The sequence below is a fragment of the Micrasema longulum genome, unplaced genomic scaffold (assembly GCF_059751315.1).
Source record: "Micrasema longulum isolate JH-2025_06_02 unplaced genomic scaffold, ASM5975131v1 h1tg000886l, whole genome shotgun sequence".
NCBI lineage: Eukaryota > Metazoa > Arthropoda > Insecta > Trichoptera > Brachycentridae > Micrasema > Micrasema longulum.
The window spans coordinates 633,629-647,099 of record NW_028278077.1 but is presented as its reverse complement, the minus strand read 5'-3'; the positions used below and the strand labels follow the sequence as shown (position 1 = coordinate 647,099).

General features: G+C 32.9%; 2 protein-coding genes across 2 annotated transcripts; one reads left to right on the top strand and one right to left on the bottom strand.

The window, feature by feature from the left end:
* Positions 1-1,002: 1,002 nt before the first annotated feature.
* LOC148278408 (transducin beta-like protein 3) lies at positions 1,003-3,771 on the bottom strand. The gene is made up of 2 exons (XM_088231442.1): positions 3,533-3,771; positions 1,003-3,396 (listed from the first exon to the last, which is right to left on the bottom strand). Exons 1-2 carry the CDS (start codon positions 3,559-3,561, stop codon positions 1,038-1,040), a joined length of 2,388 nt encoding a protein of 795 aa, XP_088087568.1. The 5' UTR covers positions 3,562-3,771; the 3' UTR covers positions 1,003-1,037.
* A 905-nt stretch (positions 3,772-4,676) lies between these two features.
* LOC148278407 (transmembrane protein 186) lies at positions 4,677-9,141 on the top strand. Its single transcript, XM_088231443.1, has 2 exons — positions 4,677-5,067; positions 8,747-9,141. Exons 1-2 carry the CDS (start codon positions 4,764-4,766, stop codon positions 9,052-9,054), a joined length of 612 nt encoding a protein of 203 aa, XP_088087569.1. The 5' UTR covers positions 4,677-4,763; the 3' UTR covers positions 9,055-9,141.
* Positions 9,142-13,471: the final 4,330 nt, after the last annotated feature.

The window sequence follows — 13,471 nt, the reverse complement described above, 5'->3', positions numbered from 1 at the left end:
AAAAATACAACAAAATTCAATTTTTTTTGTAAATGCATTCTCGTCGAATTCAACCATGGTAGGTCGATGAAAAAAAGATTTATGGTTCTAACTTTTTTTATGAATTAGATTGAAAATTTTAATATATACAAACATGCGCAGCCCAAAAATCTACATTTCGCTGAAAATCGAACGTAAATCGGTTACGCCGTTTAGGAATTCTTTTTTTTTTTTTTGGAACCTTGCTCTCCTTTTTGTTCTGACTCGGTTTCACACTTTATAAGAACTTGTCCACCGTGTAAAAGGGTTACCTGTACTTTGTTTTACAATGTTAATTTAGTATATAACAATCTTTAAATTTTTAAGTGAATATTGTCTTAAAGTTTTCAAATATCACTGAATATTTATACCTGTACCTGAAAAAATTATAGGTGGGTTTTTATACAATATTTTTCTTTCTAGTATTAAAAAATATAAGCGTATATGTACGCATCAGTTCGAACCCGTACTTAAATAATTGTAATTATTTCATGAAAATACAAATTTGATTCATAAAGCATTTGGATAAATTCTTTCATCTGTTGATGTTTGTGAAGTTAAAGAGCTGAAACCTTTATTTATGCAGGTGAGATTCATCTATTTGAATTGTTTCATCTCACCCGCATAAATAAAGGTTTCAGCTCTTTAACTTCGCAAACATCAACAGATGAAAGAATTGAAGGAATATAGATGTTTAAATATAGGCAGAATGGTGAATGTTACACAATGTGTAAAGTGGCATATGGATAAAATTATTCAAAATTTATATTTTTCCATCTCTAGAGCTTGATTGAGATTGTCATATTTTGGTCAATGAAAATGGCAGTTAATTCAAAATTTTTCTAACTCAAGGTTATTATGACAAATTTTTAATTACATTTTTTTTTGCTAAACTTTTACAGATTTTTCCAATATAAATAATATGGTAACCTTATTTTGGATTCGCCTTTTCAATTTAAAAAAAGTTATTAAGACAAAGTGATGTATGTTTTCATTATACTTTATTAAAAGTCAAAAATCTAGAAAAGTTTTGTCCCATGAGGCTGCATGCAATTTGTTGTGTACTGTAGAAAATGAAGATCCTGTAACATTCCTGTTAAGCGTTGCATGTGTCTTTGTGTGTATGGAAGTAAAGATCGGATGGAAGTTGCTCCATTCTTGGTAAGGTTACATCCCGCAGCCAGCAGAGAGTTGATAACGACCTGGGCAGCCTGACAGTTTTTAGAGTTGGTGTTCCACTCTACACAACATTGCAGTAATTTATCTTGCTGATCATCGGACAGTTGCTTTATCGTGTTACACAGAGCCAATTTATCATCATCCTTGGTTATCTCATTTACTATCTTTAGAACATGGTAAGGCTTTTCCAATCTTAATGCAAGTTTCAACGCTTTCAGTAATTTTTTATCGTGAAGAAGGTTACTCAGCTCCTGTTCTTGCAAAGCCAATTCTTCCCTTTCTTTTGACTCTTTTTGTCTCTTTTCGGCGGTGACATCTTTCCATTTTATTAACAGAGAATCCGCTCCACCCGTCATGATGCTACTCTCATCCTGAGAAATCGCAAGTGCCCACAGTCGGCCTTCGTGTTTATCCAAGGATAAATTACATTCCGATGTTTTGATGTTCCAAATTTTAAGAAGCCCGTCAGCTCCGGTCGAAACTATCTGTAATCCTCGAGATAAAAACTCCGCTCTTAATACTGAACTATCGTGTCCCTCGAACGTTTTCAGACAATTGAGTTCCGAAAGCGACCAAAGCTTCATGGTACAGTCTGCCGATGTAGTTAAAAGAACTTGATCTACGGGAGAAAATCGTGCGCACCACACACCTCTCTTATGTCCTCGGAGAGTTCCTAGTAAACTTAAATCTTCGGAAGACCAAAGCTTCAATGTTTTATCTTGAGAACCGGTCACTACGATTCTATCGTTTGGCGAAATAGCAACGCAGTTGATATCCTTAGGATGGGCAATTTCTGTGTGAGATGATGTTAATGTAATGGATTCGGTTATGTCAACCTCAACCTTCGGTATTGGCCACCTCTTCAGACAGGTATCTTGACTGACAGATAAACAAAATGAAATTGATAAGTTTGATAAACAAACAGAACCAACTGACGCAGTATGCCTTGTACCGATGCCGACACACTGTATATTTCCACTATCAGTTTTTACCAGCCATAACCGGATGGTATTATCTTTACCCGATGATATAAACAAGTCCGGATTACTGGCGCTCTTTGCCAATGACAAAACTATGTCCGTATGTCCTTTAACAAGATGACAATTCATAGACGCCAATTCGTATACTTTAATATCGGGACTATTTGTAGCTACTGCAGCGTACGTGTCATCTCTACCAAGAAAAATAATGTCCAATATTTCATCAGTAAATCCAACCATCTGTTTAGAGCAGTCGAATGTAGCCAAATCGTAAATGATGATATTGTGATCAGCGCTGACTGTGGAGAGACAACACCTAACATCGTTGAGGAGAAGTTGGGCCACCGCTAAACCGCCTTCGGTGGCTGGAGATATGACACTGTTTTCTTGCGTGTACATCAGTTTACTGGAGGTAATATCCCATACTTTGATGATTCCCTTTTCTCCGGCACAAGCAACATACACCCCTCCTGAGCTTTTCTTTATTTTTATGTCGGGAAGTTGAAATTTAATGGGTAAAATAACAGATCCTTCCAAACTCTCATACACAGGTAAGGTGCGGATAGCTTTTCCTTGGTCAATATCCCACAATATTAGCACTCTGTCTCTTCCCGAGCTTACCATACGAGTACCGTCGTAGGTAAAGTTAAGAGACGTGATTTTGCTAAAGTGTCCCGAATAAACGTGCTTGACTTGTCCTTTAACGGTGTCCCAAGATCTTATTTTAGTGTCGTCTGCCGATCCAAATATAAGATTTTTTGTCACATCAGGATGGAAGAGTAAAATGCTGAAGACACCTTGTGAGCCACGGAGACAGCAGGTGCAGGTTTGATGTGATATATTCCAAAGCCGGGCAGTGCCGTCGGACCCCCCCGTTGCGACAGTGTCTCCACTACCATCGAAGGTGAGTCTGGCAATCGGACCTTTATGGATAGATCTCCACATCTTCAAAACCAGCCCCTTAGATAAGGACCAGAGTTTAATGAGTCCGCTCTTGTGAGCTGTAACGACGTGTTGACTATCTCTGCAGAGAGCGAATGTGTAGATGGTGTCTTCCTCTATTTCGTCCTCTGAAGATAGTGTAGAAGAAATGAGTCCAGATGCGAGATCCACAACTTTGATGCTGCTTGAACATTGACAGAGCATATGAGTTCCATCATTTGTCCACTCCACTCTACCGCCCGTATAGAATGCACCATATTCTGCTTCGACGTCAAACCTGGGTTTAAAATGTTGATTAGTAAACAAAACGTTAATAGATTGGCGTTTTATTGAAATTTCTTCTAATTTCTTACTTTACAGTAAAAATACATGTTATAATATCATAATGCATATAAAGTTTTAATAATACTCACGCCTCTTTCAAGTGGAATGATTTTAACATGATTTCAAAGGAAGCATTCGTTTATTTTGCGTGAAATATTTGACAATGAGATCAGTTCAGTTTCTTGGCTACGCGGAATTTGTTTATTCATCAGATTTCAAATATAAATTAGCCAATGTGCAGCGTTTTTGTTCAAATCACAGAATCACCATAGGATTAAAATTCAAAATCAAACACGGCCAGATTTGACATTTTGACAACCACGTGTTTATAATTCTTAAAGTTTTCAACTGTCAAGGCGTTTGAGTATGTTTTTCAATAGCCAACTGTGTCGATTTTAAATATATTGCTAGCAAAAAAAGAATAAAAAACGAAGGAAAATTGTAATGTGAAAACTATATGAAAATATAAATTATATGCTGTCTGTGTTCGGGGTTACCGCGTTTGGGCAAATAAGCACACAGTTCTGTGTGTGAAATTAAATCAGAATAGTAAAGAAGTGTTTTTAAATCAAAGGCTACTCTAAATTGAGTGAAGAGTCAATATTGTATTGTAGTGGTTGGTGCGTTCAATTATCACGCTTAAATCAATTGCTGGGAAGGCAACATAAAATGTTCATTCATAAGGTAGTTTAATACGATAATATTTCACTGTCCCCGTAGGGGCCCTGTAATGTAAAATTAATCCCTTCCTATAACAGATGATCGATGTAAGCTTCATTTGCTAAACCAATGCAGTGCCCTGTGCATCATTAGGTGTGGATAAGAGTTTGATTATGAAATAACATAAGTATGTGATTTTAGTGAAAATCATAATAATTGTAAATCAAAATGATGCTGAAAAATACAAATATATCATATTTATTAAATTTCATTTTATTTATTTTCAAATTTCATTTTTGTTTTGGAGTAGACATTTTTTTTTATCAAACAACGATTTCTTCAAATAAAGTTGTTATAACTATATTATTAATTAAAAAATATTTCTGTTTCAGTTTCAGTTTGCAAAACTTTCATTCTTAAATTTTTACAATAATTTTAATTTGTACTTATACCTGAGAAAAATCAAAAAAACGAGAATAAAAAGTAAAATCCTAAATATCTAAAAATTTTATTAATCAGGAAACATCAAAATATTTTTGCACGTATGGCTACATTTTTATTAAATGTCAGAACTCCGGAAGTCGAATTCAAAATAATTGTAAATATTTTAGGTTAATTGATTCTGCCATTGTTTATTTTGGTGAAAAACATAACATAAGAATGATGAATAGATTCGTACAGTTTTCTATTGTATCTAGGAAGTTACACCAAATACCACTAAATTTTAAATCAGTCAATATACAAAATGCTGTATTTGCCAGCACTTTTCGAAAATACTGCACAAACAAGGAAGAAAAATTTGAAGTGATTTACAATTATCCTTCGATTAAATATATAGCCCCTACTTGTAGTTTATTTAGAATAAGTATTCTAGTTACTGCCGTATCTACTCCCGCTATTGGTTTATTCGAATTTTTAGTTGGAGTACTTCCTCACAACTCTACTTTAGCTTTCTGTTATTTTGGTAAGTTTTTTAAGTTACGTTTTCTTAGATAATTTTATTACTTGTGGCGTAAGTCAAATACAAATGATAAGTGCGAGACCTTCCGCGGGCCGGAGAGAAAACATTCCTCAATTATTATATTGATTTCTTAACGCAAATATTTATCTAAATTAGTAATGAGGTATTAACGATTATTAAATACGTAAACACGTTTCAGGTTTCAGTAACTAAATGATTTTGGCACTAGATACTTTTGATTCCTCAGCAAAAAAAAGATTTTGAAATAATTTTCAATTATATCTAGTACCAATACTGAGGGGTATTAGAAATAGAACATATTACATACCTACTGTCTACAAAAGATTCTCTTCGGACATCTATCTCCCTTTGTTAACCATGGAGTTGATACAGTGCTTTATTTATTTAGTTTTTTAGTGCTTAGTTCTTGGCATGAACACTTGACAAACTTACTACTATGTTCTATTTTTTATAAATTTATTGATATCATTCTAACTTTGCTAGAATTCCACTCGTCCATGCGCTTTGTAGCTGCACGATGATTGGTTATCTAGCTTTCATATACCAACTTAAAAATACCTAAATTTTATAAATGGGGTCTAGAATTCCAATCGTCTATGCGCTTAGTAGCTGCAAGACGTGTTGTAATCTTACTCCTTTTTATTATTCATATTATTATTTTTTTTTTTTTGGTATCATTAACACATTGTAGTCGGGCGCTTCGAACAATAGACTCTAGCCTATAGCGGGTGTTTTTCGCGATTAGCGCAAAAATATATCGCTTTCTTAAAATTGACACAATTTCTAAACCAAATAATATTTTCGATCGAAATTTTCAAAGAAATCATATTTGACATTTGACATCAAAAATAAATCAATTTAGGTAAAAGTGGTCAATAATTGGTTTTACTTTGCATAATCGGTCGGAACTATCTATGATTTCTTCATTGTTAGAAAAATGCCACGCTTTCCATATCTGCCGAAACCGGTCTCTGGACATCGTTTTAGCAAAATAAGGAGTTTCGGTTGTTGGTTCAGTAGACCAGTACTCGTCCCTTATATCCTTTCGAACTTGTCCCATCAAAATAATCAGCCCCAAAAACTTTTTCATTTCTTTCAAAGTAATATTTTTCCACTTTCCCGATTTTTTATATAATTTGTAATTATGTGAGTTTTGGTGGTAATATCTATTAGATTCGTTTATAAAATATTCAAACAAATCATCACCGATAAATAACTCTATCGCATCACTTACAGTTTGAGGACAATGGACATTTGAATTCAAACCGCGGCGGCCTAAAAACGATTCCAGAACTGGAGGATTATCAAACGATGACCACTCGTCCACATCCTCATCTGAGCTCGTCTCCGAATCAGAATCACTTTCAATAGTACGACGGTGAAACGTTCTAGGTCTTGGTATTTGTTCATCATCACTCGGTTCTTTGTCAGACAACTCTTCAATGTCATCATTCCATGAACAATTAGATAAATTGTCGGCATACACTTCATCGTCACTATCATTGGCTTGTAAATACATTTTTGTAGGGGTAACGTCCTATACAATGCTAATATATTCAAATAAGAAAATACCAAACAGTAAACAAAACAGTGCGAGCGGTATGAAAAATAGTCCAATACGTGAAATGACTCAAACTAAACTAGAGATTGAGATCGCATAATACTCTAGATTTCTGGCGACGCCTTTACAAGTGGCACACTAGCCAATCCGGACAAGGCATCTCAAATAACGTCGACAGACTGTCGCCTAGCACCCCAGGTAGCAAATCACCCTTCAAGGCGTTTTATTTCACGCTGATAACAAACCCGTTTAATGCCGTTTCCCGCCAACAACCGACAGTCGACAAAAACGGCATTTGCCGTGTCCCGCGGTTGACCGACAGTCCGCGAAAAACGGCAAATGCCGTGTCCCGACGACAATGTGTTAATACACCAAATTTATTTGTCAATTTTTAAAATGTGTAAATGGGAGCTAAATTTCTAACTGTCTATGCGCTCTGTAGCTGCAAGACGTCCTGTAATCTAGCTCCTATCTGTTATAATTTTTTATTGATCTTAATTGAAAACGAGGAACTAGAATCCCAACCGTCCATGCGTCTGTAGCTGCAAGACGTACTGGGATATTTATTAATTGTACAGCGCCCTTGAGGTGATTTTCACAAAAATGGCGCTATATAAATTATCCAACTATATATTTTAGGAACTTCATTTTGCATCATTCTAACAGAAGCAATATTATGGATAGTTGAATTGTTAATTTTTCTATATGGATAGTTAGGTTAGGTTAGACATAAACATTTCAATTTGATAGAAATCTCAAATTGAAATTTTTAAAATCCTATGAGAACTATTTGCAGGAACTCAGGTAAAAACTGACAAAAATCAATTTCTTCTTTAAATAAGTAAAAAAATACTCTAAATGCATTAAAACCACTTCAAAGTATTTAATTTTTGACTTTAATTAAATCAAACCTTGGAAATATTTTTTTATGCTGTAGCCACCTGTTTCAATACGTTTTTTTATCGCAATAAAATAATTATTTAAAAAAAATTGTAAACTTTCAAATTTATGATAATTATAAAAATTTATAAAGTCTTCTCGCCTTTTATTTTTTTTACGCTGTTTAACTAAAAAAAATAATTTTAAATAAGTATTACAGTAAAATAAATATTAAACAACTTTGTTTTTAACCACTTTTTTTTTACCGACCGGTTTCACAGCTACACAAGCTTCTTTATCAAGGTGTAATAAACTAATAAATCTTATTCTATTTTATGTTAATAGTGTTAACTAAATATTAAATCTAAATATAGTTTGGAGCTAATAAGTCAAGTCTTTTTGTCATGTTCTTGTAAATATGGGGTGTGTGGAGTGAGATGGATACTATTTTTAAAACTAGACAAGAGTGGAAATATTGTTTATTTAGGTTTTTTTTTAAATATAATGAAACGCTTTTTTAATTTGTCTAATTTAAATATTTTATTTTCAACACTCACAAAAAGACTCCATATTAGTTCCATATTATGTTGGATTTAATATTTAGTAAACTCTGTTAAAATAAAATAGGATAAGATTTATTAGTTGATTATACCTTGATAAAGAAGCTTGTGTAGCTGTGAAACCCGTCAGTACGAAAAAAAAAAGTGATTAAAAACAATCATCATTATTCCTTTTCCGCACCTAATGGTGCATATCAAGTGTAAAAACACCTTTTTAAATAAATATTTCATATCAACCATGTCGGGAATCGAACCCGAGACCTCTTGCGTGGTAGGTATTCACGCTGACCATTACACCACGAGGCCGACAAAGTTAAAAACAAAGTTGTTTTATAATCATTTTATTACAATGAATAACCACAAAGTTAGTGCTTTAAATATAAATTTTACATATTAGAGAATTCACGCACAATATATTTATTTATTTGTCAGGTCGGACACAAAAGTCGGGCCGAGAGCACGTCGGTTTGAATCATAAAATTTTTGAAAAATATTAGACGGAATGTGAGACTGTTAAGTGCGTTTGTGTGTTGCCCTTAAATTCAATCACTTCATTTAGCTAGATACCTAATAATAATTATGTACCAAGTCAGAACACCTTTATAAATGTCCACATCCCAAAAAGGAAAACAAATGTACAATTAGAAATATTATTTTTCAGGAGCTGTTACCACTTTTTCTTTGATGCTACTAGCTAAAGGCTTCAGTAATTGTATTGGATTCATATATGTATCTGAGGACTACAAGACACTTAAAGTATCTACTCTAAACATGCAAGGCAGAAGAGTCGACACAATTATGCCAACTGATGACTGGATTCCTCTTTCAGATTTACCAACTACCATGACTAAATCTGTGTTTACTACTGCTCGTCGATTTTCCACTACAGAAACAATGAAATTATTCCACGGAGGGAAAATTTTAAACCCAGTTTTATATAATAAACTTATCGGAACGCTTGATACTTAATTGAGGATGTATTATTACAATTGACTTTGTATATATTATAATATTTTATTTAAGAATGTTTAGTTGTTTAATAAAATTTTAATTTATTTTGGTGTTTTATAATTTATTTATTATTTCATAAAAAAAACCTTACGATTATTAATTATGCATCATCAGGTAAGTTTGTCAGTTTTTTTTTATTTCTGGGTAGTTGCGGTTTTGATACTATGAGATTAGTCATTGTACATTTATACTCCACTGTTCTTAAGAGATTGGCCTGTTCTTTTTTTATTTCCTAATATTTAGGGAAAAAATCGTTGTATGCATTTTATGATAATTCCAAATTTTATTCATGTTTTTAAGGTTAAGTACCTAGATACAATTATTTAAATATGTATTTTTTTTATTCAATAAAAAATAACACATTGGAATATTGCTTGAAAAAATACAAAATATTTTGAATTAAATCATTGGTAAATATGAATAATCCCCAATCATGAAAGTTCTAACGATTTTTCTGCAGTATATTAATACCCGTATGCATAGACAAACCTTAAGGTGAGGAAAGTACATTCTATTGTCTTCACCTTCGGGTTATTCTCTGCATTTGAAATAAGAATGTACTTTCCTCACCTTAAGTTTTGTCTCTGCATACGGGCATTAGTCTCAGAGTAATAATGCGTAACTTAGAGAGAAGCCCTAAAATGTTTCATAGAACGCAAGCGATGTTGGTTTGTTGGCTAGCAACCAATTGGTGGCCATTTTGTTTTATTTGACAACATAAACATAACGGTTCGATCGGATGCTTTTGTAGCTGTGCTTGGCTTTGTTTGTAAATAACTTGGATATTTACATTATAATAAATAAAAATCGATCATGGTGAATTGCAGTATGTTTGGTTGCAGCAGTAGGAGCGTCAAAGGTGTTAAAGGAGTCAGTTTTCACAGGTAATTGATTCCGAATATTTTCCCATGATTTACATTGATTTTTGGCATTTATTGTCCCGACATGTGTATTATGTTGCTTAAAAACATTCCTTATATCAAAATATTTTCTGCAGATACTATTTTCCCTCAATTTAGGGGATAAGTTTGCGAATTAAAGTATGTTTACTGTTGATAATGACAGTTGATTATAGGCAATATGTCAGGGCCGCACTAGGCATCCATATGTGTGTACTGTTTATGAAGTTTGTTCTATTGGTCTACATAAATTGGTTATGTTTTTTATGATTATTTTAGTTTTTTATTGTTTATGTAAATGATAATTAGGTTAATTACGTTTTTTTTATTGTTATTATTATGTTAACTTTGTTAAATAGCTAATCTTAGGCATGTTTCACATTTTGTAAAATGTTTCCCTCGGCACGGGACACCAGTGAGGGAACATTATTCTGGAAAAAAAAGAATACAAACAATGTAAGTATAAATAAATAAATATAAATTTTGAGTTTTTATTGAGTAGAGGTCGATTAAAATTTTACTCGAAAATAGCAACGTTTACCTTGAAATCAGATCTAAAATGACGTATCCCAATTTCAGGCCGCTACGACTCACCATTTCGGAGATGTGACGGACAAACAAACAAACTCAACACAGGACTTTGGTTCCATGGAGTTGGGATTTATGTCTTAAATGCAACATATTGTGAATAAAATGAATAAATAAATAAAAAAATAAACACATACATGTTTTTTCAGTTTTATAAAATAAATAAAGGCGAATTGTAGAAAAATAGATTGGAATAACCCTGCAATGATAAATACACAGGTACATATTTAAAAGTATTTTCAATGAAAATAATATCCATTTGGCAATTCTCGACCTGAGTATGGCCCATTGTTTTGCTGCGAACTGTAGCTAACTTAATACCCAATAGTCATAGAATGGTTTTCCTATGTTTGGGCTCCTCTCTAGGTTACGCATTATTACTCTGAGAGTATAGTCTTGTACAGTAATTATATTCGAATGAAATTTAATTTTTGCATGCATTTTTCATTTCCTCAGTTTTACACTTTTTTGTTGCTCCCTTGAAAACGTAAAACAGGGGTTTTACGGTAATTAGCTTTTAATTTCAGCTATTTAACTTTGCTTAAATCAAAAGATGGAAGAGTTGAAGATATACGGATGTGGCCACATAAACCAGCCAATGACAGGTCATACGCCCCTGTAAATGTCTAGATTCCCATATTCCTTCTCTTAAATGTTCTCCGGCTATATTGTAATGTTAACCTTATTATTTAATGACTTGTTACTTTGCGCAAAGGTGCCAATTTGATCAAACAGGTATTAAGAATTTAAAAATTATAATCAAAAGTGTACATTCGAGAGTTCACAATATGTGTGGCACTTTATGCTCTGAAGATAAATATTTTAATATTATGGTATGTATTAGGGTGATGCTTAAAAGATCCAATTTTTTTTTTGTTTCTTTTCTCTTGAGTCACCCTTTCATTTTTTTACTACCTAATAAGAGAAACTTAAATGAATTTTTTGAGAAAAATTTAAAGGTCGCTACTAAAGATTTAAAAGATCTAACATTTTCCCAAAAAGTGATTATTTAAAAAAAATTGTATTTAATATAAACTTATATTTTTTTACATAATAAAAACTAAAATGAGGTTTTAAGGTCCATATATGTTACCCAAAGCTAATTTTGTATCATATATGTGTTACAATTTACTTTCGGGGTGTGAACAAACAAGAGGAAAATTAGACAAAAACCAAAGATGTTTACAAAATTTCTTTAATTGACACAATTTAAAAAAAACTTATTACAGAATTAATATAAGCTTATATTAGTTGTTTAGAGTCCCCAAAAAGATTTTGATGCACAATTGACACGTAAAAAACTCAATATGCAGACAAAAAAGTTGCTTTTTTGTAGTTCGGGAACTTTTGTCTGAAGGACTTCACAAGAAGCAAAATATACTGCTTCGGGTCTTCATCTAGGGTCAGTATTTTGTTGTACTCTTGGATTAAGAACACCCCTCTCTCTGCTGTATCATTGACTACCTTAAATTTTGTTACTATCTCATTACTTTGAATATATTCCTTGTCTTTGATCCAGTCTTCAACTTTTTTCTTGAGGAAATCGGAGCTTAATCCGGTAATAGAAAAGAATCGTTTAGTGTTACTAGTAACAAAATCTTCTAGATTTTTAGTACCAATGTTTTCAATGTCTACATTAATTCTTTTCCGGCGAAAATCAGCTCCTTCTTTCTTTAGAGCTTCCGCCATTTTCTTCTTAGTTTCATTACCCACTTTGTAGTCAAAAAATGATAAGGCGATAAGTTCCTCTGAGACATACCATAAATGGCCACATATTTTATTTATTGCTTTTCTAGCTATGACAGGGTTTACATCCTAATACTTCTTTACATCTTTGAGGAGTTCTAAGTCATTTCATGGGGCTGAACAAGCGGATGGAGCTTGGAACCAATACTTAATGTAGATTAAGACTGTAAAAATACAGATATCTCGCAAACCTTTTTCCTCATGTTTTGTCAATCTGAATTGTTCTCGAAACAATAATATTTTCAGATAGTAGATAGACTTTGCCATCCAATGTGCTCGGTGAAGACCAGCAGGCTTTTTAAATGACACGCCATTTTCTAGTTCTCCTCCCAAAAATACAATGCTTAGTTGCAAGAGTTCCTTGTAATCATCTCTGGGCTGATATTCTGTCAATTGTTTCTTAGCGAAATTGATTGTTTCATCTTTCACATCTTGGAGCTTTTCAATAGATTCTTCATCAGTTTTTAACGTCGTATACTCTTCTTTATTGATTGCCAGTTTTTCTGAAATCTTTTGAATAATAAATAGTCTGGTCCAGACGAAGGTCCAATTTCATTTTAAACAACTGATTCCAGCATAATTTCCATAATGTGATGCCTACATGCTAGCCAGAGCATTTTCTTATCCATTTTCTGCTCAAGTAGAATACAAGCCTCTTTTTGAGACCCGGTATTAGATGCGGTTGTGTCGAAACTCATACTCTTTACTTTATTGAGTAAACCCCATGAAAAGAGGGATTCATCGTTGGTCTAGAGTGAAGGGAGGGGTTGTGTGGTTAGATTGGAGTCTTCCTGGCATATAAATAAGTGAGATAAGGTTTTTTTATAATATTAAAAATAACTAATGAAAATTATATAGAATTTTATCATTTTTTTATGAAATTTAAAGCCTGGTAGCGACCCCTAAAACTTAATGAAATCCAACAAAATTTTAGTTAACACCATTTTACATATGAGAGAGCAAAATGGGAGGGTGAACCGTTAAATTTTTAAGCATCACCCTAGTATGTATGTACTTAGTAGATAAATTACTGTGTTTTTAAAAAAAATAATTGCAACTTATTTGCACGATCCTGGACCTAGTATTTTTGTTTGTTTTTTTCATTTTAAATTATATATTTGTACAAATGCTTGCAGACTGGC

Bases quoted from the DNA above. Each gene is read 5' to 3' on its own strand.
- LOC148278408 (XM_088231442.1), bottom strand. From the start codon at position 3,561: ATGTTAAAATCATTCCACTTGAAAGAGGC. The intron at 3,397-3,532 runs GTGAGTATTATT...TTTTAAACCCAG, and splicing joins TCATTCCACTTGAAAGAGGC to GTTTGACGTCGAAGCAGAAT.
- LOC148278407 (XM_088231443.1), top strand. From the start codon at position 4,764: ATGATGAATAGATTCGTACAGTTTTCTATTGTATCTAGGAAGTTACAC. The intron at 5,068-8,746 runs GTAAGTTTTTTA...ATTATTTTTCAG, and splicing joins TTTAGCTTTCTGTTATTTTG to GAGCTGTTACCACTTTTTCT.